Source organism: Scyliorhinus torazame, chromosome 1 (assembly GCF_047496885.1).
Source record: "Scyliorhinus torazame isolate Kashiwa2021f chromosome 1, sScyTor2.1, whole genome shotgun sequence".
NCBI lineage: Eukaryota > Metazoa > Chordata > Chondrichthyes > Carcharhiniformes > Scyliorhinidae > Scyliorhinus > Scyliorhinus torazame.
This window is the reverse complement of record NC_092707.1, coordinates 186005455-186028546: the sequence shown is the minus strand read 5'-3', so window position 1 is coordinate 186028546 and position 23092 is coordinate 186005455. Positions and strand designations below refer to the sequence as shown.

Below are 23092 nucleotides of genomic sequence, written 5' to 3'. Positions count from 1 at the left end.
TTGCAGCCTTCGGCCAGAACTGGGCTTATCAAAGATTGCAGGCCAATTTTTACTTCATTCATTTGTAGGATGTGAGTGTGGCCTCCAAAGCCAACGTTTATCATCCACCCTTAATTGTCCTTGAGAAAATGATGGTGAGTTTACACCAGTGCATCACTTTACTCCAATGAATCTGAGAATAAACTGGTCCAGAAAATTCTTGTGAAAATAATTCTCCAGACTGTTGGCGAGCGCATCTAGGTTTCCATTGCTGTAAAAGTGCTGCAGCATTGCACATGCAATTTCTGGGCCAATATCTTTCAATTAAAGAAAAATTGTGTTTACTCTTTTTATTCAACAGAAATGTTTGAGTCACCTTTAGGTTTAATGGAGAAAATTTGTTTCCATTTTCACCTTTGCTTAGTGAGTGTATAAAAACAAATGCAAATTCAAAGCATTGTAGATTTGAAGCAATCAGTTGTGAATTATTCATGCAGTATTCAACTATCATCCAGGGATTATACTTATTATTCTGACACTTAAGCTGAAGAAAAGGGGCAAGGAGAGCTGTTACCATTCAGAAATGCCTGATTGGAACATGGCTTCCATTCTGATTGACAATCTGCACAGTAGGGGTCAGGGGAAGTCAAGAATAGTGCCGTGTCAATTACTGACTCCACAAATGGTTCTGTTTGTTATTCATATTTTTTTTTGTGAACTGTATTAAAATTGGAAAAAATCTAGGCAATATAAACAATTTGCTTCAACGACCTCCTGTTCTGGAGATTACTAAGGATGGTAAATGGTGTCCCAGTGCTTGCAATGCTCTACCATTGGGAAATTGTATTTTGCCCAACTTATAGGCAGCGGCTGTTAAATGAAACCATTAAAAAAAAAATTTTCGAGGGATTCAGTGAATTAGAACACCAGCTTTCTAGGAAAAAAATTCTCAGTGGTACCTGTTTAAAATTGCATGAATCCTATATTGCAAATTTCTGCATTGTATGTTGCACTTCAACAACTGCAAAAATATATAGAAATAAATTGAATCCATTTCTGGTAACTTGTCACTTTTGGGCCATTCAAATATTAGTTGGAGGGTACTGGGGAAGAATATGGCTCTGTAAATAACAGCATTGTGGTCTGGCAATTTCCATCGTTTCTTCTTTTTCTTAGTTCTCTGCCTGAATAGGGCCAACCCACAATGGTATGACCTCTACCACTGGTCGTGCAAGGCAGCAGGTCCTCAACTACTTCAGCAAGAATGGGGATTGAACCCTGTGCTTTTGGCACCAATCTGATCCACACGGGCCAACCAGCCAACTGAACCAACCAAGCTCCCAAGGAGTCCAAGTTGCTGTGGCAACATACATTTTTACATGCATGTTAATGTAATCTGGAGCTATCGATAGTAATGGTAAAGGCTCCAATTTCTTTTCATCATATGGCTGACCCAGGAATCTCTCCCACTCTTACGTCCTGCCAGTAGTGCTAAAAGGCAACTTGGTCTTCAGGTCCTGGAGTGAGACTTGTAAACAGAGCTTCTGGCTCAGATGCAAGGACCTCGCCTACTACACCGCAAGACTTCCTTCATTAGTTTGTTTTTCACTTTTTAGAAACAGGGCAATCATTTTTAAACATGGCCTGGTATGTTCGTGTTGCAGAATTCTCTACTAATGCATTAAAAGCACAATACAAATGGAATCAAACTAAGCTATTAGCAAGACATGCAACCTGAGTTCATTGATGTGTTGGCTGTTCATAAAGGCTGCAAATGGCTCTTCAACTGTCTGTGAGGCTCATGACATTCATCAATGTATTGTAAACCCTTTTCATACCAGGATATAATGAGATTTATTTCACTGAGTCTTATTTTGGCACTTCTGAAATACCTTCAACCCATGTTGCTGTTATTTGGAGAAGTGATTTTATTCACACCACCATGACATTGTTTGCATCATTTGCCAAGTGTGCTCTAATTAGATGTTCTGCACTTTGCAAGTGAAAGTGTTTGAAGTTGATGTTGGACAATGAACTGAAGAGTGCCCCATAAGCCTACAAACCATTTCAATGTTTGCTTAACGAGCAGTGAACAATAAGAACAATGTATTCTGAACAATTCCTTTGTCACTAAATCAATTAACGTCTGGATAAAAAGTATTTTGAAAATGATTCGCCGCTGCCTGAAAATTGAAGATGGGTAGATTGACCAGGAAAGGCATGTCTCCTTACCAAAGTATGGTAGAGGCATAGTCTATCAACATTATTTAGATTATGTTTCAGGCATTAAATTGCTATTTTTATGATCTTGAATGATGACCAGTCTGAAACAATTTGTAGCTGGTTATTTTAGTAATAATACACTCTCACACCACTGATAATGCACTTTCCTTAGTGTTTGACTGATCTCCTCTCACTGTTTCGAATATCTTGCAAAGCAATTAATCTAACTGCTCCTGAATTGTGCACGACCATATAGAACAAACAAAGAACAAAACATCACAGGAACAGGCCCATCGGTCCTCCAAGCCTGCGCCGATCACGTGGCCTATCTAGACTAACCGCCTGTATCCCTCTATACCCCGTCTGTTTATTTGCCTATCCAGGTAAGTCTTAAAGGTCGCGAACATACCTGCCTCTACCACCTCACTTGGCAGTGCATTCCAGGCCACCACCAATCTCTGTGTAAAAAAACTTCCCCGCACATCTCCACTGAACCTATCTCCCCTCACCTTGAAATTGTGCCCCCTTGTAATTTTCAATTCCACCCTGGGAAAAAGCCTTCAACTGTTCACCCTATCTATTCCCCTAATAATTTTATAAACTTCTTTCATGCCGCCCCTCAGCCTCCCTCTCTCTAGGGAGAACAATCCAATCTCTCCTCATAGCTAATACCCTCCATACCAGGCAACATCCTGGTAAAACCTTTCTGTACTTTCTCCGAAACCTCCATGTCCTTCTGGTAGTGCGGTGACCAGAATTGGACACAGTGTTCCAAATGTGGCCGAACCAACATTCTGCATAACTGTAACATAATTTTCGAGCTTTTACACTCAATACCCCATCCTATGAAGGTAAGCATGCTATATGCTTTATTTACCACCATTTCTACCTATGCTGCCACTTTTAAGGATCTGTGGACCTGCGCGCCCAGATCTCTGTATCTTTGTGCTCCTGATGGTTCTGCCATTTATTTTATCGCTCCCATCTGAATTGGATCTATCAAAGTGCATCATCTCGTATTCGTCTGGGTTAAATTCCACCTGCCATTTCTCCGCCCAATTTTGCAGCCTATCTATATCCTGTTGTATTCTCTGACAATCTTCGTCACTATCCGCACCTCCTGCAATCTTAGTATCATCCGCAAACTTGCTAATCAGATCAGCTACATTTTCTTCCAAGTCATTTATATATATTACAAACAGCAGTGGTCCCAGTTCTGATCCCTGCGGAACAACACCAGTTACAAACCTCCATTCGGAAAAATACCCTCCCACTGCTACCCTTTGTCTTCATGGCCAAGTCAGTTCTGAGTCCATCTAGCTAGTTCACCCCTGACCCTATCTGATTTAATCCTTTGCACCAGCCTGCCATGAGGGACCTTATCAATGCTTTACTAAAAGTCCATGTAGACAACATCCTCAGCCCTTCCCTCATCAATCATTATTGTCACCTCCTCAAAAAACTCAATTCAATTAGTGAGACATGACTTCCCCCGCACAAAACCATGTTGTCTGTCGCTAATAAGACCATTCACTTCCAAATGCGCATAGATCCTATCCCTGAGAATCTTTTCCAAAATTTCACTATCACTGATGTCAAGTTCACTGGTCTATAATTACCCGGGTTATCCTTGCAACCGTTACAGAATTTACAGTGCTGAAGGAGGCCATTTGGTCCATCGGGTCTGCACCAGCCCTTGGAAAGAGCACCTCCACCCTATCCCTGTAATCCAGTAACCCCACTTAACCTTTTTGGAAACTAAGGGCAATTTAGCAAGGCCAATCCACCTAACCCGCACATCTTTGGACTTTGGGAGGAAATCGGAGCACCCGGAGGAAACCCACGCACACACCAGGAGAATGTGCAGACTCCGCACAGACAGTGACCCAAGCGGGGAATCGAACCTGGGACCCTGGAGCTGTGAAGCAACTGTGCTAACCACTATGCTACTGTGATGCCCAAATAATCTATTCTTAAATAGTGGTACAACATTGGCTATTCTCCAATCCGCTGGGATCACACCTGTGGCCCACGAAGACACAAAGGTCTCTGTTGGAGGTCCAGCGATTTCACCTCTTGTCTCCCTCAGTAATCTGAGATAGATGCCACCTGGCGCTGGGGATTTATCTATCTTAATGCTTTTGAACACACCTGACACTTCCTCCCTCATAATAATGACCTGTTCTAGACTGTTTACACATCCGTCTGCGACACCACCAAGCAACACGTCCCTCTCCTTTGTTTTTTTTGTTTTTTTAAATTTTGAGTACCCAATTAATTTTTTCCAATTAAGGGGCAATTTAGCTTGGCCAATCCACCTACTCTGCACATCTTTGGGTTGTGGGGTCGAAACCCACGCAGACACGGGGTGAATGTGCAAACCCCACACAGACAGTGACCTAGAGCCGGGATCGAACCTGGGACCTCGGCACTGTGAGGCAGCAGGGCTAACCCACTGCACCACCATGCTGCCCTGTCCCTCTCCTTTGTGAATACCGATGCAAAATATTCATTAAGGGTCTCACCTACTTCCTTTGGTTCTACACATAATTTCCCTCCTTTGTCCTAGAGTGGACCAACTCTTTCACTAGCTAGCCTCTTGTTCCTAATATACAGATACAATGTCTTGGGATTCTCCTTAATCCTGTCTGCCAACAATATTTTGTGACTCCTTTTTTCCCTCGTAACTCCCTGCTTGAGCTCATTTCTACTTTCCTTGTATTCTTCAAGTGCTTCATCTGTTTTTAGTTGCCTAGACCGCAGGTATGTATCCTTTTTCTTTTTGACTAGACTCACAATTTCCCTGGTCATCCACAGTTCCTGAATCCTGCCTTTCCTGTCCTTCCTTTTTACTGGCACAAGCCTGTCCTGCACTCCCATCAACTGCTCCTGAAAAGACTCCTACTTGCCAAGTGTGGATTTACCCACTAACAGCCTCTCACAAACAACAGCCTCCAAATCTTGCCTAATGTGGTTGTAGTTAGCCTTCCCCCAGTTTTGCACCTTAACCCTAGGACAACATTTTCCTTTTCCATGAGTATCTGAAATCTTGCGGAATTGTGGTCATTGTTCGCCACATGTTCCCCTGCTGCAACTTTGATGATCTGGCCGGGCTCGTTCCCTAGTACTAGATCCAGTATAGCCCCCTCTCTAGTCGGACTATCCACATATTGTTCCAAAAAACCTCCTTGGACACACTTAACAAATTCCTCATCATCCAGACCCCTAGACCGAAGGGATTTCCAGTCAATGTGAGGAAAATTAAAGTCCCCCACTACAACAACCCTATTATTGCTACATCTATCCAGAATCTGCTTACATATCTTCTTCAACTTCCCGTGGGCTGTTGAGAGGCCTGCAGTACATCCCCATCATAGTGACATCCCTCTTCCTGTTTTTGAGTTCTATCCACAGTGTCTCATTACTTGATTCTTCCACGGTGTCCTCCCTCTGTGCAGCTGTAATATGTTCTGTCACCAGTATTGCAACTCACCCACCTCTTTTACCTTCCTCCCTGTCTCGCCTAAAACACCTGTATCCTGGAACACTTAACTGCCAGTCCTGTCATTTTTTTAATCAAGTCTCCATTACAGCAACCACATCCAAGTTCCGCACATGAATCAAGGCTTTAAGTTCATCTGTCTTACCTTTTATACTCCATGCATTGAAGCAGATATACTCTAGGCCTCCAGGCCCACTGAGTTCGACCTCCCCCAGCCTGCTCTTCCTCTGAACCAGCCTGACCTTGGTGCCATGTTCATCCCCAGTCTCTACACTTGCTGGCTTACTGTTTTGATTCCTACCCCCCTGCCACATTAGTTTAAACCCATCCCTCCCGTTCTAGGCTGCTTTGTAACTGCTCAGAGACGTGCAGCGGGATTCTCCCTTCTGGGGACTAAGTCCCCACACTGGCGGGAGAACCGGCGCCAACCACTCCGGCGCCAACAGCCCCCAAAAGTGCAGAATTCTCTGCACTTCTGGGGGCCAGGTGGACGGCGGAAGGGTTGGCGCCGCTTCGTGCATGCACCGAAGGGTCGGCATGATCTCGCGCATGCGCAGAACCGCCGGCGTGGTTCCGCACATGCGCAGATAGGCCGGCATATTTTGGCGCATTCGCGGAGTGTTCTCTTCTCCGCGTCAGTCATGGCGGAGTCCTACCGGGGCCAGCGGGGAAGGAAGGAGTGCCCCTATGGCACAGGCCTGCCCGCAGTTCGGTGGGGCCCGATCGCCGGCCAGGCCACTGTGTGGGCCCCACCGAGGTCGGATCCCCCCACCCGTCCCCCGAGGACTGCCCTCACCGACTTACCTGCCAGGTCCCGCCATGTGGGACCATGCGTCACCCACGCCAGCGGGACTGGCCACAAATGGACGGCCGCTCGGCCCATCGGGGCCTGGAGAATTGCTGGGGGGGGCCGCTGCCAATGGCCCTCGACTGGCCTGGCGTGAACCATGCCCCCGCCCAAAAACCGGCGCCGGAGAATACCGTAGCCGGCGTCGGGGTGGCGGGGCGGGATCCGCGCCGCCCCTCCCCGGGGATTCTCCGACCCGGCGAGGGGGGGGGGGTCGGAGAATCCCCCCGTAGTTATCAAACAGTATCCAAGTTGCACTTTCAGGTAACAGAAACACTATGAATATATCTTGGATACACGTATCTCAGGCTTCTAATTCTGCTTTGAAAGTGGAATTTTCATTATGGTGGCTGCTGTCAGTTTATTTCCAATTAATTTTCCCGCAGTTGGTAAAATTATAAAAATCGATCATTATCCCTTCAGGATAAGAATGATTGTTCATCAGTGTTGAACATCAACGATTCTTTTTCATAATAATCTTTACTGTCACAAGTAGGCTCACATTAACACTGCAATTATGTTACTGTGGAAAGTCCCTAGTCGCCACATTCCGGCACCTGTTCAGGTACACAGAGGGAAAATTCAGAATGCCCAAATTACCGAACAGCAGGTCTTTCGGGACTTGTGGGAGGAAACCGGAGCACCCGGAGGAAACCCACGCAGACACGGGGAGAACGTGCAGACACCGCACAGTCAGTGACCCAAGCCGGGAATCGAATCTGGGACCCTGGTGATGTGAACCCACTGTGTTACTGTGCCGCCCACTGTCCATCATAATAGTTATGACCAAATACACTGATCAAAAATAGAATAAGTTAACCTGTGTTTTTTTTTAAATTTAGAGTACCCAATTAATTTTTTCCAATTAAGGGGTAATTTAGCGTTGTCAATCCACCCAGCTGCACATCTTTGGGTTGTGGGGGCGAAACCCACGCAAACACGGGGAGAATGTGCAAACTCCACACAGACAGTGACCCAGAGCTGGGATGGAACCTGGGACGCTGGCGCTGTGAGGCAGCAGTGCTAACCACTGAGCCACCGTGCTGCCATCCCCTGCGTTTTGGAGGAAACAGATATTGGTGTGATTTCCTCATGACTTTCAACCTTGTTGTATGTGATCGGAATTCCCGAATCCAGTTGAACCTAAGAGCATGTGTTCATCTGATTGTAGAATTTATTCCCAATTTAATTACTGCAAGAGACAAACAAAATGAGAGTCCTGATTTTACATTTGGCTGTCAAAGACAGTTTTCAGCCTGTATCCGTTTATTTGTCCAGTATCTTGTGTGGATGAAAACTCCTGACATTATGTCCTTTTTTTCCTTCTTGGAAACCACGATTCTAGGAATACAGTTTACATTCCACACCTTTCATTTGGAGAGTCCCCATGACTACCTACTGATCACCGAGAATGGAAGCTTTGCTCATCCTTTGAAAAGACTCACAGGATCTAACCTGCCATCTTCAGTCAGTGCTGGACTCTTCGGGAATTATACAACCGAGATCCGATTCATTTCAGACTTCTCTATGTCGTACGAAGGTTTCAACATAACCTTCACAGGTATAACACACTCTTCATTCCTTCACTCAAATATGTTAGATTTTCTCAGTTTAGACCACTTAGACACCAATTTGGTAGATTGTTTGGCACCAATTTGGGCAGCACAGTGGTTAGCACAGTTGCTTCACAGCTCCAGGGTCCCAGGTTCGATTCCCAGCTTGGACCACTGTCTGTGCGGAGTCTGCATGTTCTCCCCGTATCTGCGTGGGTTTCCTCCGGGTGCTCCGGTTTCCTCCCACAGTCCAAAGATGTGCAGGGTAGGTGGATTGGCCATGATAAATTGTCCTCAGTGTCCACAAAGGTTAGGGTGGGGTTACTGAGTTACGGGGATAGGGTGGGCTTAAGTGGGGTGCTCTTTCCAAGGGCCGGTGCAGAATCGATGGGCTGAATGGCCTCCTTTAGCACTGTAAATTCTATGATTCTAGTACACTATCGGTTGGTTCCAAACTCACCTTTGATCATTATTTCCCCAAGTACCAGTGAATGTCCATGGTTCATTTTTGCCAAGTAAATGGAGTATACCATGAATGGTAGAGCAGACGTGATGGTCTGAATGACCCACTTCTGCCCCGTGTCTTTTGGCACCCACCAGCAGTGTATCGCTCTCTCTATCCTGTTTGGTAAATAATTTGCAGCCTCAAGCACAGAAGAACATCCTTTGTTACACCAGTAAGTTGCCCTCACCCGTCTCGAATTCCAGTTGAATCCACCATGAGTGGGATATTGCTCATTTGGACTGAATTGTGCAGCACAATGCCTTTGTCCAGTAAGAATTGGTAACAACCGCTGAAGCTGCATTCATGTAGCACTCTTTCAGGAAGAAAAGAGTCATTTATATGTAGGCCTAAGCCTGAGCACAGATTACAGAAGTGAAATGGTGGAGCATGCTGGAGCACTTAGTTCCTAAAATAAATCAAATAATTCGTGAAAATCAGCGAATTCTTTGTGTTGGTCTTTCATTTCTGAAGTACTTTGGTTTGTACAATTTGAATCCACACGAGCTTCCCAACCTGCACATAACCCCCATTTCCTTATTGTGTACCTGTCATTTGCAACAATAGTTTGGTCATTTGCTTGCTTTACTTCAGCCGTTTTCCAGCCTAACAATTTTCTCCATCCTTAAAACAGTGGCCATTTTGTTTTTTATCCAGAGCATGATTTGGAGCCTTGTGATGATCCTGGTACCCCGCTCTTCAGCAGCAGAAGTGGTGATCAATTTGGAGTTGGAGATACTCTCACCTTTTCATGTTTCCCGGGATATAGACTGGAAGGTGTGTTCCGGATAACTTGCCTTGGAGGTAGACGGCGGGTGTGGAGTTCACCTCTTCCAAGGTGTGTTGGTAGGTGGTCGTGTGCTTTCATTTCACTTGGGCAGAAATTTCAACACAAGTTAGGAGCTGTGCAAAGACTTGAACCAATGCATTATTGCTAAGTTACTTTCTTTACAGAAAGTATACAGTGAACTATTATAGTTTGTTGTAACAATTAACAAAATATACAACAATTAGAACAATGGGTGGGATTCTCGGGTATCTGGCGGGCAGGCCGTACCGGCGCCAAAGGGTGGCGTGAACCACTCCGATGTTGGGCCGCCCGGATGGTGCGGAATCCTCCGCACCTTCGGGGGCTAGGCCGGCGCTGGAGTGATTGGTGCCGCGCCAACCAGAGCCGAAGGGCCTCCGACGGCCGACGCGAGTTGGCGCTTGCGCAGGAGCGGCAGCATGTTCGCTGGCGTGATTCCTGCGCATACACAGTTGGTTTCTTCTCTGCGCCGGCCATGGCGGAGCTTTACAGCGGGCGGCGTGGAGGGAAAGAGTGCCCCCAGGGCACAGGCCCATCCGCAGATCGGTGGGCCCCGATCGCAGACCAGGCCACTGTGGGAGCCCAGATCTCCATCTCCCCCCCCCCCCACCCCCCCCGAGGACTCCGCAGGCCACCCGCAGAGCCAGGTCCCGCCGGTACACACCTTGTGTAATTTACACCGGCGGGACTGGCCGAAACCGGGCGGCCGCTCGGCCCATCGCCGGGGGCGGGGGGGGGCTGCTGCCAACGGCCCCCGCGAAAAAACCAGAATTTGGCAGCTGGCATTGGGGCGGCGGGATGGGATTCACGCTGACCCCCGGCGATTCTCCAGCCCGGCGGGGGGTTGGAGAATCCCGTCCAATGAATGCTTACAATTCTTCGGCTGCTTCATCAGTGACCTTCCCTCCATCATAAGGGCAGAAGTGGGGAATTTAAGAAAACGCTTGCATAATGCTCAGCACCATTCGTGACTCCTCAGATATTGAAGTAGTCCATGTCCATACGCAGCAAGACCTGGACAACATTCAGGCTTGAGTTAATAAGTGATCGGTAATGCTTGTGCCACACTAGTGCCAGACAGTGATCATCTCCAACAAGTGAAAATCAAACCATCTGCCTTTGATGTTCAATGGTGTTAACATCCCTGAATTCCTCACTATCAACATCCTGGGAGTTCCAATTGATGAGAAGCTGAATTGGACCAGCCATATAAATATTGTGGCTACAAGAGGAGGTCAGGGGCTGAGGTTCTTGCAAAGAGTAACTCATCTGACTCCCAAACTACTGTCCACCACCTACACGGCACAGATCAGGAGTGAGATAGAAAACTCTCCACTTGTCTGGATGAGTGCAGCTCCAACAAGAATGAGCTTGACTCCATCAGGGACTAAGCAGCCCAATTGATTGACACCCAACGTACCACCTTAAACATTTACTCACTCCACTCACACACAGTGGCAGCAATGTCTAACATCTACAAGATACACTGCAGCAACTCACCAAGGCTTCTTCAACAATACCTTCCAGACCTGTAAGTCTTATAACACCAGATTAAAGTCCAACAGGTTTGTTTCGAATCACTAGCTTTCGGAGCGCAGCTCCTTCTTCAGGTGAGTCACCTGAGGAAGGAGCTGTGCTCCGAAAGCTAGTGATTCAAAACAAACCTGTTGGACTTTAACCTGGTATTGTAAGACTCCTTACTGTGCCCACCCCAGTCCAATGCCGGAATCTCCACATCATTCCAAACCTGTGATCTCCACCACCTAGAAGGGCAGCAGATGCATGGGAACAGCACCACCTGCACGTTCCCCTCTAAAATTGGCACCATCCCGACTTGGAACTATATTGCCACCCCTTCATTGTCGCAGGGTCAAGATCAAGGAATTCCCTTCCAAACAGTGCTGTGATTGACCTGCACCATATGAACTGCAGCGGTTCAAGAACATAGCTCGGCACCACCGTCTTTATGCAAATTAGTGATGGGCAGTGAATGCTGAACTAATCAGTCATGCCCACACCCCATGAAAAAATCAAAATCTCCCCCCCTGATTACTGAAACTGCCTCTGATATTGAAGCCTGAAAGGAACAAAATATTGCTGCACCAGTGTTCTTTAGCATGGGTGCTAGAATGTGGCAGCGACTCTTGAATTTCCTGCATCAGGCGAGTCTTTGTGCCATCCGATGCTGTTGGGGGTGAATGGTCGAGGGAAGGACAAGGCAGGCTGCAGCTGAAAGTTGGGTACGAACGTTTTGAGCGGTTGAGAGGAAGAAAACCTATATTGTATGCCATTTTGGCTTTTATCATGGACCAATTAAGGGATACAATTGCTCGAGGGCTGGTTAAAAAGCTTACCTCCCACCTCAACAGGAAGCTGCATGGTATTGGGCAACATGAGGAATCAGTGAGAAAATTATGTCTGAAGAAAAATCGCTATTTGTTTTAATCTTTGCACGTTCCTATCTGAAACTAATGAGGATTAATTTTGTTCAGAATGTCCATGATAACGGAAAAATAGATGTGGTGGAAATCATCAGAAGACAGTAATGGGCAACATTTATTGCCATGGGTGCCATTTTATTCTCTCACCCTGGAATGGGGAATTATGAAAAACAACTACTTGTTAATGGATTTTGAGGATCTCTTCAAAGGATTGAATTGGAAGAAATATGGTCAATTTGCCTGGAGGAAAATGAAGAAAAACTGTTTCCTGAACTATTATCCTGACAGTAGCGATGTTGAAGTCAGGGAAGTTAAATGTAAACCTTGACAAAAGTCAAAATATGACAGGTAAACAAAAAATGGAAATGCTGGAAAGAAATCAGCAAGTTAGACTTGCTTCGGATGAAGGGGATTGCCTGAAACAGTAACTTGTCACTCTCTTCATAAATATAAGTCTCTCCTTAGTTTGTTGATCATCAATATTTTAGAATGCATGGAAATGCTTACAAAGTGTACCCAAGGGAAGTTAAGCAAATAATATAATTTTGATGCAATTTATGACAGTAGCCTGTAATATTGGACCTGGCAGTGATGTCAACCATCCATATGGATGAGACAGGTTGCGATTTGTAGAAGGCATGTTGGTGTCCAGCACAAATGGATGAATGTATAATGCTAAAAATAGAATTATGAACTTTAATATATTCCAAGTGAAAATTATACGAACTAAAATTAAGGATGGAGTGGGAGAGGTGATGATAAATGGAAATTAAGAAAATCAATGTTGTTCCAAATAAGGGTTAAAAGGGTCAAAGATGATTTGCTACTTCTGTGAAATGAGATTATGAGATAACTAGGAACAAGGTCCCATAGCGGGTGTGTTTGGCCCCGTGTTTCCTGATGCTCACAATGCCAAGAAATGCAACACTAATAAACGTCACTCTGATCATTTAGGGGGCCTCAGCGGGGAACGCGCAGCAGAGGCCACACATAGCCCCATTTTCTGCACTGAGGAGTTTCGCTCGCCGGAACTTCACAGTGTGGCAAGAAATTGGGATGCCAATTTTAAATGGCGTCCTGATCTTTGGAGCACCCGACGTGACCCCTGACCCCCTAGCCCCAACTTACTATGAGGGGGTCCCCCCCCAACATCCATGTAGGGCGCCCCTGCACAATCGCTGGTGCATGAACATTGCCAGCTTGGCACCTTGGCAGTGCCAACCTGGTACCCTGTCTGTATCCTTGCCAGCTGGGAGTGGCAGGCTGGCATCAAGGTGGCATTGCTATGGTGCCAGTCTGGCAGTGCCAGTGTGCCTGGGTGGCGCCAGCAGTGCCAGAGCACCATACTGCTTAAAGGGCATGCACCTGGGGAGTCCGATCCCCTGGGAGACTCCCAAGAGTTCTGTTCCATCTGGTCCCCATTTGTGGAGATCGGTATTGAACGGCGCTCACCCGATATCTCCGAGGCGATCGGGATAGATCCCAGCGCCTTGCGTGTCTCGGGAAACTGCATATTGCAGATTTGCCAAAAAATGACCCCGCCCTCAATGGGTGGGATTTACATTGCAACGTCTCGTAAGATCACGTTAGATCTCGTGAGGCATTGCCTGCTGTGTAGATCCCGGGAGCAGGGCCTCCGAGCTTCTATCGGCCACGTTGCACCACTGTGCGCTGCTTTTCGGCCGCAATGTGGCTGTTCGATCATGCCCTGCATCGCATTTTAAAGTGGCCATGGCAGCTTTCGTGCAGTTTACAACTTCCTATTTTCTATATGTAATAATTGGTTTACTTAGTTAAAATCTGACACATCCATTCAGCTAAATGAAACTGGTGTTGTGTATATGCCATTGTATCATGTGAGAGTGCAGTGTGGTTTTTGTGTGATTAGAATGACTGACTGACGTGGGGGAAAGCAGATAATATTTTGTTTCATCATTTAATTTTCTTAATATTGTTACGGTTCATCTATTTTTCCATTTCCACGATAGTAATTGGATCAATGCCAACCCAAACTACTGCGTAAGTGAGCTGTTTATGTCATCTCAGTGAAATTTGCTAGCTGAGGTATAGAAGTTCAGATATTAAGCTGGCACTAAAATACCACACAGGGAGACAGATTTTTGTAAGGTGGTAATGATCAGGTTGGTGCTGGTTTAATTCCAAAAGACTACCTTATTTGCACAAGTCTTCTTGAAAAATAGCTTTCCCCTACTATTGTCTGGTCAAAGGTTGTTGCCATAACCACATAACATTCTTTTCTTTGAAAAGGGGAATTATTTCTCACTGTAAATGTAGATATTGTAATTATCAACTCTACACTACTGAGCCTAACATGGGTTACACTGACCAATGTGGAGAATAGGTGCTATTTGACCACAAAGGGAAGTTGCATGGGTACGAAGGAATTAAAATATAATAGCAGGATGTCACGCTAAAATCAACAGAAGAACCTAGCTGAAAAGATATTGGGCGGGATTCTCCGACCCCCCACCGGGACAGAGAATCGCCGGGGGTCGGTGTGAATCCCGCCCCCGCCGTCCTCCGAATTCTCCGGCCCCCCAAAAATCGCCACGGCGTGAATCGTGCCGCCCGCCTCGGAGAATGGCAGGGACCGGCGCGGCGCAATGGGCCCGGGGCCGCCCGAATTCTCTGGGCCGCGATGGGCCGAAGTCCCGCCTGTTTAACGAGGGTCCCGCCGGCGTAAATCAAGTTGGTCCCTACCGGCAGGACCCAGCTCCGTGGGCCCTAGGGGGGTGCGCGGGGCGATCTGGCCCCGGGGGGTGCCCCCACGGTGGCCTGGCCCGCGATCGGGGATCACCGATCCACTGGCGGGCCTGTGCCGTGGGGGCACTCTATTCCTCCGCGTCAGCCTTGTACCGATCCGCGATGGCTGACGTGGAGATGAACCCCCCTTCGCATGCGTGGGGATGGTGCCAGCAGACGCTGGCCCTCCCGCGCATGCGCCAACTCACGCCGGCCAGCAGAGGCCCTTCGGCACCGGTTGGCGTGGCGCCAAGCCCCTTCCCGCCGGCCGGCATGCCGCAAACCACTCCGCGCCGTCCTAGCCCCGAAGGTGCGGAGGATTCCGCAACTTTGGGGCAGCTCGACGCCGGAGTGGTTCCAGCCAGGGTTTGCTTTTTTTTTTCCCGCCCCGACGATTTGCGCAGAATCCCGCCCATTAATTTAATTCTCTACTTCATTGTGTTTTCTTGGCGGAACATGATAATGCTGTTAAATACAACATCTTCCTGATAGTGAAAAGCAAATATAAAATTCCCACGACATGCCTTAGTTAGGCATCGTCACTGTCCAGATGTTACTTTGACACCAGCTAGATTCCTACACAAAATTCAAATATGAAAATGTCATACAACTTTCCAGGGGCAGCCTTTTCCTCACTAAATTAACCAACGCAGGAATACTCACAAGCCTTTACATAAAACTATCTGGTTGCAATTGGATCTCATATGCTGATGGTCAAGTCAAACGTTTGGCTGAATGTGTCAAATGAAAGGTGAGTTTTTGATTTAGCTGAAGCGCTCATTTCTGCACCATTTCTCCAGCTGGTGACCTCTTCAAAAGGAAATGTGGAGAAGGTCTGCATTTCATGAGGACATTGGTGAATGTATCACTTCGTGTTCTGCCGTGGGCTCATAAAAATGGTGAGCACATTCAAATAAGAGTGAATAAAGCAACTGAGGTAGGTTCAGAAGAAACATAGAAAATAGGAGCAGGAGTAAGTAATTTGGCACTTCGAACCTGCCCTGCCATTCAATAGGTTCATGGCTGATCCTCTTTCTCAACGCCATTGTCCCATGCTGTCCCCATACCCATTGATGTTTTTATAGTCTAAACATCTATCTGTTCCCTTAGAATCCAAAGAATCCCTGCAGTGCAGAAAGAAGCCATTCGGCTCATCAAGTCTGTACCACAACAATCTCGTGCATTGATCATAGCCAATCTACTTAACTTGGACATCCTTGGACTTTGAGAGGAAACCGGAGTATCCAGAGCAAACCCACACAAACACCGGGAGAACGTGTAAACTCCACACAGTTGGTCACCCAAGGCTGGAATTAAATCCAGGTCCCTGGCATTGTGAAGATGCAGTGATAATGACTGTGCCACCATGCCCTTCTTAAATATATTTAGTGACTTGGCCTCCACAGCCTTCTGTGGTAGAGAATTCCACAGATTCAACACCCTCTGAGTGAAGAGGTTTCTCCCAATCTCAGTCCTAAATGGTCCACCCCGCTTCCTGAGACTATGAATCCATGTTCCAGACAGCTCCTCCCTCCCCCCTCCACCCCACACCCCCCATCCCGCCCGCCAGAGGAAACAACATTCCTGCATCCAGTCTTTCCAGCCCTGTCAGAATTTTAAAAGTTTCACAGAGATCCCTGCTCATTCTTCTAAACTCCAATGAATACAAGCCGAGTCTACAATTGCTCCTCCTATGACAAACCTGCAGTCCCGGGAATCAGTCTGGTGAACCTTCGCTGCACTCTCTCTATGGCAACTTTATCCTTTCTTACGTAAGGAGACCAAAACTGCACACAATACTCCAGGTTTGGTCTCAGCAAGGCCCTGTACAGCTGCAGTCAAACATCCTTGCTCCTGTACTCCAGCCCTTTAGCAATGAAGGCCAACATCCCATTTGCTTTTCTAACCGCTTGCTATACCTGCACACTTGCTTGCAGTGACTCATGTACAAGGATATTCTGGTCCCTTTGTATGACAACATTTCCCAATCAACTACTATTTAAATAATACTCTGCTATTCTGTTTCCCCTTCCGAAATTGAAAACTTCACATTTATCCATGTTATACTACATCTGCCGTGTATTTGCCAACTCATTCAACTTGTCTATAATCACCTTGAAACCTCTAAACATTCTCCTCACCAATTACATTCCCACCAAGCTTCATGTCAAGAGCAAACTTCGAAATATTACATTTGATTTCCTCATCCAAATCATTGAATAAAAACATGCCAGTATGCATTATTTGCATGTCTTCCTTGCATGCATATCAGTGCTTGTTTGTATCAGCCACTTAGGTTGGCTGCTGCTCTCAAGCCCACTCCAGATTCTCTGTCTCAGAAGAGGAGGCTGTGCACTCAAGGAGATCCTCATTCTCTAAGTCCAATTCCCTCTGTTGTGCCAGCTTGTGGGGAGGATATCAGACTACAGTAACCCACAAGATCCGTCCTTGCTGGTCCGTACTGGATGCTCCCTTCAGATCTATCCATGCACCTGAAACTATTTTCAGCAACCTATAGCCTGCACAATGGTTGCCCATGTGCCACATGGTACTGGTTGCAAGTGTTCTCTTCCTCTGCATTGCCTCTGCCACACAGGTATAAGGCAACATGTGTTCAGAACAAAGACCTCGGACGGGATTCTCCCGTACCCGGCGGGGCGGGGGGTCCTGGCGGGACGGAGTGGCATGATCCACTCCGGCGTTGGGCCGCCCCGGAGTGGTTGGCGCCCCGCCGGCCGGCGGGATGGGGGCTTGGCGCCACGCCAACCGGCGCCGAAGGGCCTCCGCTGGCCGGCACGAGTCGGCCCATGCGCGGTACCGCCAGCGCGTGCTGGCGAAATCCCCGTGCATGCGCGGGAGGGTTCGTCCCGTATCGGCCATCGCGGAGGACCACAGCTGCCGATGCAGAGAAATAGAGTGCCCCCACGGCACAGGTCCGCCCGCGGATCGGTGGGCTCCGTCCACGGGCCAGGCCACCGTGGGGGCACCTCCCGGAGCCAGTTCCCCCCGCGACCCCCCAGAGCCCGCCCACGCCGCCAGGTCCCGCCGGTAAGGGACCTACTTTAATTTACGCTGGCGGGACCGGCTACAGGTGGGCGGGACTTTGGCCCATCGCGGGTTGGAGAATCCGGACGGCCCCGGCGCCCATTGAGTCGCGCCGGACCCCGCCATTCTCCGAGGCGGGCAGTGCGACTCACGCAGGGCCGGTTTTTTGGGGGCGGGAGCGGAATTCACACCCCCACCCGGCGGGGGGTCGGAGAATCCCGACCCTCGTCGCCCAGCATCCATCTACAGATCAGGTGGCCTGAGGGCAGAGGGACTCAGGATGTAAAGTTTGTGACAGCTGCCTGGGAACTTTGTGTAGCACAATTAATCACTCATGAGTCGAGATGAGAAGGAGTCGAACGATGGCTTTATTACGCAGACTTGTTCCCCAGCAGCACAGTTACAGAATGCAGCTGCTGGGAGAACCCGAGCTCTTATACGCTGCCTTGCTGGGTGGAGCCAGCAGGGCAGCTGATCCAATCGGGACCTATTGTCTATCCACCAATAGCCTCTCGGCATCACAGGGTACCTTAATATCCCTAATGCATACCACCACATTCACCCCTTGTTAAAAGGGAACCCGGCAGGGTAGTGGGCCGTATAGTGGTAGGGGTTTACAGAGTCGGTACCTAGCATGCCGCTAACACGAGACGAAGGAGGGTGAAAGAGAGTGAAACAAGACGAAGGAGGGTGAAAGAGGCGTTCAAAGGGACGGGAAGCCTTTATCAGGTACGCTTTATCTGGCCGGTAGAAATGCGGCTTGCACTCTGCGCAGATCTGGCAGTTCCTGGTGGCGGTCCTGACCTCCTCGATGGAGTAGGGCAGGTTGCGGGTCTTTACAAAGTGATAGAACCGAGTAACCCCCGGGTGGCAGAGGTCCTCGTGGAGGGTTCGGAGATGGTCCACTTGTGCGTGACACATGTGCCGCGGGATAGGGCATCGGAAGGCTCGTTCAACTTTCCGGGACGATACAAGATCTCATAGTTATAGGTGGAGAGTTTGATCCTCCACCGCAAGATCTTGTCGTTCTTGATCTTGCCCCGCTGTGCATTATCGAACATGAAGGCAACTGACCGTTGGCCAGTGAGGAGAGTGAATCTCCTACCGGCCAGGTAATGCCTCCAATGTCGCACAGCTTCCACTATGGCCTGGGCCTCCTTTTCCACTGAGGAGTGGCGGGTTTCTGAAGCGTGGAGGGTGCGTGAAAATAAGGCCACGGGTCTGCCCGCTTGGTTGAGGGTGGCCGCCAGAGCTACGTCGGACGCGTCGCTCTCGACTTGGGAGGGGAGGGACTCATCGATTGCGTGCATCGTGGCCTTTGCGATATACGCTTTGATGCTGCTGAAGGCCTGTCGGGCCTCTGTCGACAGGGGAAAAACCGTGGACTGGATTAGCGGACGGGCCTTGTCCGCGTAGTTGGGGACCCACTGGGCGTAATAAGAGAAAAAGCCCAGACAGCGTTTCAGAGCCTTGGAGCAGTGGGGAGGGGGAACTCCATGAGGGGGCGCATGCGTTCAGGGTCGGGGCCTATCATTCCATTTTGCACTATGTAGCCGAGGATGGCTAGGCGGTCGGTGCTAAACACGCATTTCTCCCTGTTGCATGTGAGATTCAGGGCTTTCGCGTTCTGGAGGAATTTGCGGAGGTTGGCGTCGTGGTCCTGCTGGTCATGGCCGCAGATGGTGACGTTGTCGAGGTACGGGAAAGTGACCCGCAAACCGTACCAGTCAACCATTCGGTCCATCTCCCAATGGAAGACCGAGACCCCGTTAGTGACGCTGAATGGAACCCTTAAAAAAATGATAGAGCCGCCATCTGCTTCGAAAGCAGTGTATTTTCGGTCGCTCGGGCGGAAGGGGAGCTGGTGGTAGGCGGACTTAAGGTCCACCGTGGAAAAGACCTTGTACTGTGCAATCCGATTGACCATGTCGGATATGCGGGGGAGAGGGCCGCGACCGAACCCCCGGGTGATCTGCCGCTCTGGCAGCACAGGCCTGCGGGGTGGCGGGGGGTCCCGGGGGTTCGGTCGCGGCGTTGGCCCATGATGCCCAAGGGGCTGCCGCGCGGTCGGGGGCGTAGGCACGGGCATTCTGCGATGCCACATCAAACGAGGCCGCGAGGGCCCGTGCCTCTTTGAGGCCTAATGTGTCTCTTTCCAGCAATCGCTGCCGAATTTGGGATGAAAGCATACCTGCCATGACCACATCTCGGACCAGCAGCTCTGTGTGTTCGTTCGCCGAAACCGATGGGCAGTTGCAGTTTATCCCCAGTTTTCACAGCGCACTGTAGAATTCGTCCAGCGATTCCCCGGGGATTTGCCGTCTCGTTGCGAGCTGGTGGCGTGCGTAGACCTGGTTGACGGGCCGAACGTAGATTCCTATCAGCATGGCGATCACCGCCGGGAAATCGTCCGCATCCTCTATGAGCGTGTAGATTTCAAGGCTCACCCTAGCATGCAGGACCTGCATTTTCTGTTCTTCTGTAGGTATGCCGGGGGCCGTTTGGAGGTGTCCCTGAAAACACGCTAACCAATGTTTAAAAGTGGCTAATGAGTTTGCCGCGTGGGGGCTGATTCGCAGACACTCCGGAATGATTCGGAGCTCCATGTCCTTAAACGTTTGCGTAATAAATTGTAGCACAATCAATCACTCCCGAGACAAGATGAGAAGGAGTCGAACGATGGCTTTATTACGCAGACTTGTTCCCCAGCAGCACAGTTACAGAATGCGGCTGCTGGGAGAACCCGGGCTCTTATACTCCGCCTTGGTGGGTGGAGCCAGCAGGCGGCTGATCCAATCGGGACCCAGTGTCTATCCACCAATAGCCTCTCGGCATCACAGGGTACCTTAATACCCCTAATACATACCACCACACCTTGCGCACACCTGCAAGGTCCATTTGTGGGGGTTACATACCTGGAATCCCTTCCTATTCACAAGGGCTGCTGGCTGCTCTGTAAGAGCCTTGATAGCCATTTGCAGTTGGTTATCTGCAGTAACTGGTGGAATCAAATATTACCCCAAATCCAACCTCCTCTTCACTTGACTGGCGTGATCTGTGTAAAAAGCATAAAGACAAGTTTCCACAAACAGAGCTCTCTTTGTCATGAGCAATGCTAATGTCATGGTGTTAATTTCTTTCATTACAGAAGGTTAACATCCCTTGCGTTGATGCCACTTACAGGTAAATGAATTTGTCCAACGCAAAGATCCATTCTTACTTTCAGCGGAATTTCATCCAGATAATCTGTGTTTTATATCCAAAGATTTCCTCTTCCCAAAATCAAAATCACATCCATCCCATTTTTGATTTAAGCTTAAGCAGCAGATCTTTATCCTTTAAAAGAATCAATAGTCTCTGCAGCAGATAACACATTATTCTGCAAATCAGCTAATCCTGTGTGAGAGGAAGCTCCTTGTCCTCATTTTGAAAGCAGCTTGTTCCATGAATATACCTTTCCTATTCAGCTGAAGAAAGCGCAATGTCATCTAGTCACTCGTTATTTGCTGCTCTCTTTTTATCAAAGTAACGCCATTCATCTGACTTTGAGGCACAAAGTATTGTACTCTTAGCCTCCGAATCTTAAATACAAATCTGATTATACCATATTGATCTTATACTTTAAGGTGTCATGTTCGGGGATGAGGACTGAGTGTTCCGGTTACGTCAGTGAGATCTAGTAGAATTAAGCACAAGAACTCCTTAATTGCCACCATTTATTAATTATACTCAAGAAGCCTATAATTATTTACCCGGACGAGATCACAGGATATAATTAACTGGAACATTCTGCAACTGAAGGAAGCCATCAGTTTAATAGTAATACACATACTGAAACACAATTTATTGATATATTTACCACATATACAGTTAAGTCTATATCCTGCATGATTGGTACAAATGCATCTGACAAAGAACCATGTCATATGTTGAAAAGCAAATTACTGCGGATGCTGGAAAATCTCAGCAGGTCTGGCGGCATCTGTAGGGGGAGAAAAGAGCTCACGTTTTGAGTTCAGATGACCCGTTGTCGCCCATTTCAACTGCGATCCTTGGCAACACCACCTGTGGACTGGTGTGCACCATCAGGAAAATCAGTGGTTATATCAGCTTGACAAGAGCTGCCGACACTGAAAGCAACAACCCACAATGCAGCACTTGTGACTGAGCCTGCTTCCCACGGATTGGTCCCTTCAGCCATCAGCATACATGCAATGTATGAAGCTACCCTAGCAGCCCCATCAAATTTAATTTGCTCATGTCCATCATCCCATGAAGGGATAATGACGACATCCTTGCAATGCTGAATGAGAGTGCGAACTGGAGCAGTTTAATCATTTCATTTCCTGCCTCTACGAAGAAGGGTGAAATGGTCAAAACTAAATTCGGATCCTTATAGCAGCTCCAAATGTTTTTTCACCTCTCCTCGATTTTCACCCAAACTCTGTGTAAGGTATTGAGTGAGGTGATATATTGTACAATTTTTCTCTTTTGAGTCAACACAATAAGGAGTTGGGCTGCATCACACTGCAGGATTAATTTTTGTTCAGTTTTCTAACAAAGGATTTGGGAAGAGTCACAATTAAGGGGTGTGTTTTAAAGTAAAATATATTCACAAAAGCTTTATTGAAAAAAAAACAGGTACTGTGATAAACGGTTGTTAAGTTGCTTAACTATGTGCTCAAGATGCAGTTCATTAGCTTGTCACAGTAATGCATGAACACACCCATCCAATGTGTTGGCAGCTTCCCATGGCCCAGATATTCAACATGCGCTGTCTGGCATCAGCCTGTCAATCCGGGGAGACAAGCTGCAGAGTCAAAGGATGACATAGTCAGTGTTTTTTAAATATAAATGGAAGTCTCCAAAAGGCAGTACGAGCCATGGGGAGGCCAGAGAGTCTCGCACAAAGTCTTTCAACATGGATAACACCCAAAAGAGGAATTAATGATAAAATCCTGAAGCATGAAATAGGATCTATTTTTTTGCACTGTTTGTGTGGGGGGCATGTGTGATTGTATCAGATTAAATATGGGGTCAAGGGTTAAAAGGGTAAAGCTGTGTGTATGTCGGCAGCCAACTCCAACTCGGCAACATATGGACTCTGCTGAGATGGGACAAGGGGAGGTTAGCCAACCTGCTCGGAGGAGGCAGATTGACATTTTGAGTATGTTAATGATGTTAGAAGCAAGTTCAACCTGCTATATTTGTTTAAATATGCTCTTGGTAAACTTGACAGTGGCTAACCTTGGCGAGGAGGCAAACATTTTAACCACACTTTCTGTGGATCAGGAGAAGCAGGAATGATCTGTCTCAACTACAAAGCTTCCTCCACCATCAGAAATCCTGCCCCCATCCCAAACAGGATGAGGCGGCACGGTAGCACAGTGGTTAGCACTGTTGCTTCACAGCGCCAGGGTCCCGGGTTC

General features: G+C 47.9%; 1 protein-coding gene across 1 annotated transcript in view; it reads left to right on the top strand.

The window, feature by feature from the left end:
* Positions 1-23092, top strand: part of csmd2 (CUB and Sushi multiple domains 2) — a 995459-nt gene that overhangs the window by 389541 nt on the left and 582826 nt on the right. The window contains exons 16-17 of the mRNA XM_072502405.1: positions 7897-8112; positions 9264-9452. Of these exons, the coding sequence (XP_072358506.1) occupies positions 7897-8112; positions 9264-9452 (405 nt within the window). The remainder of the gene's footprint in view (positions 1-7896; positions 8113-9263; positions 9453-23092) is intronic.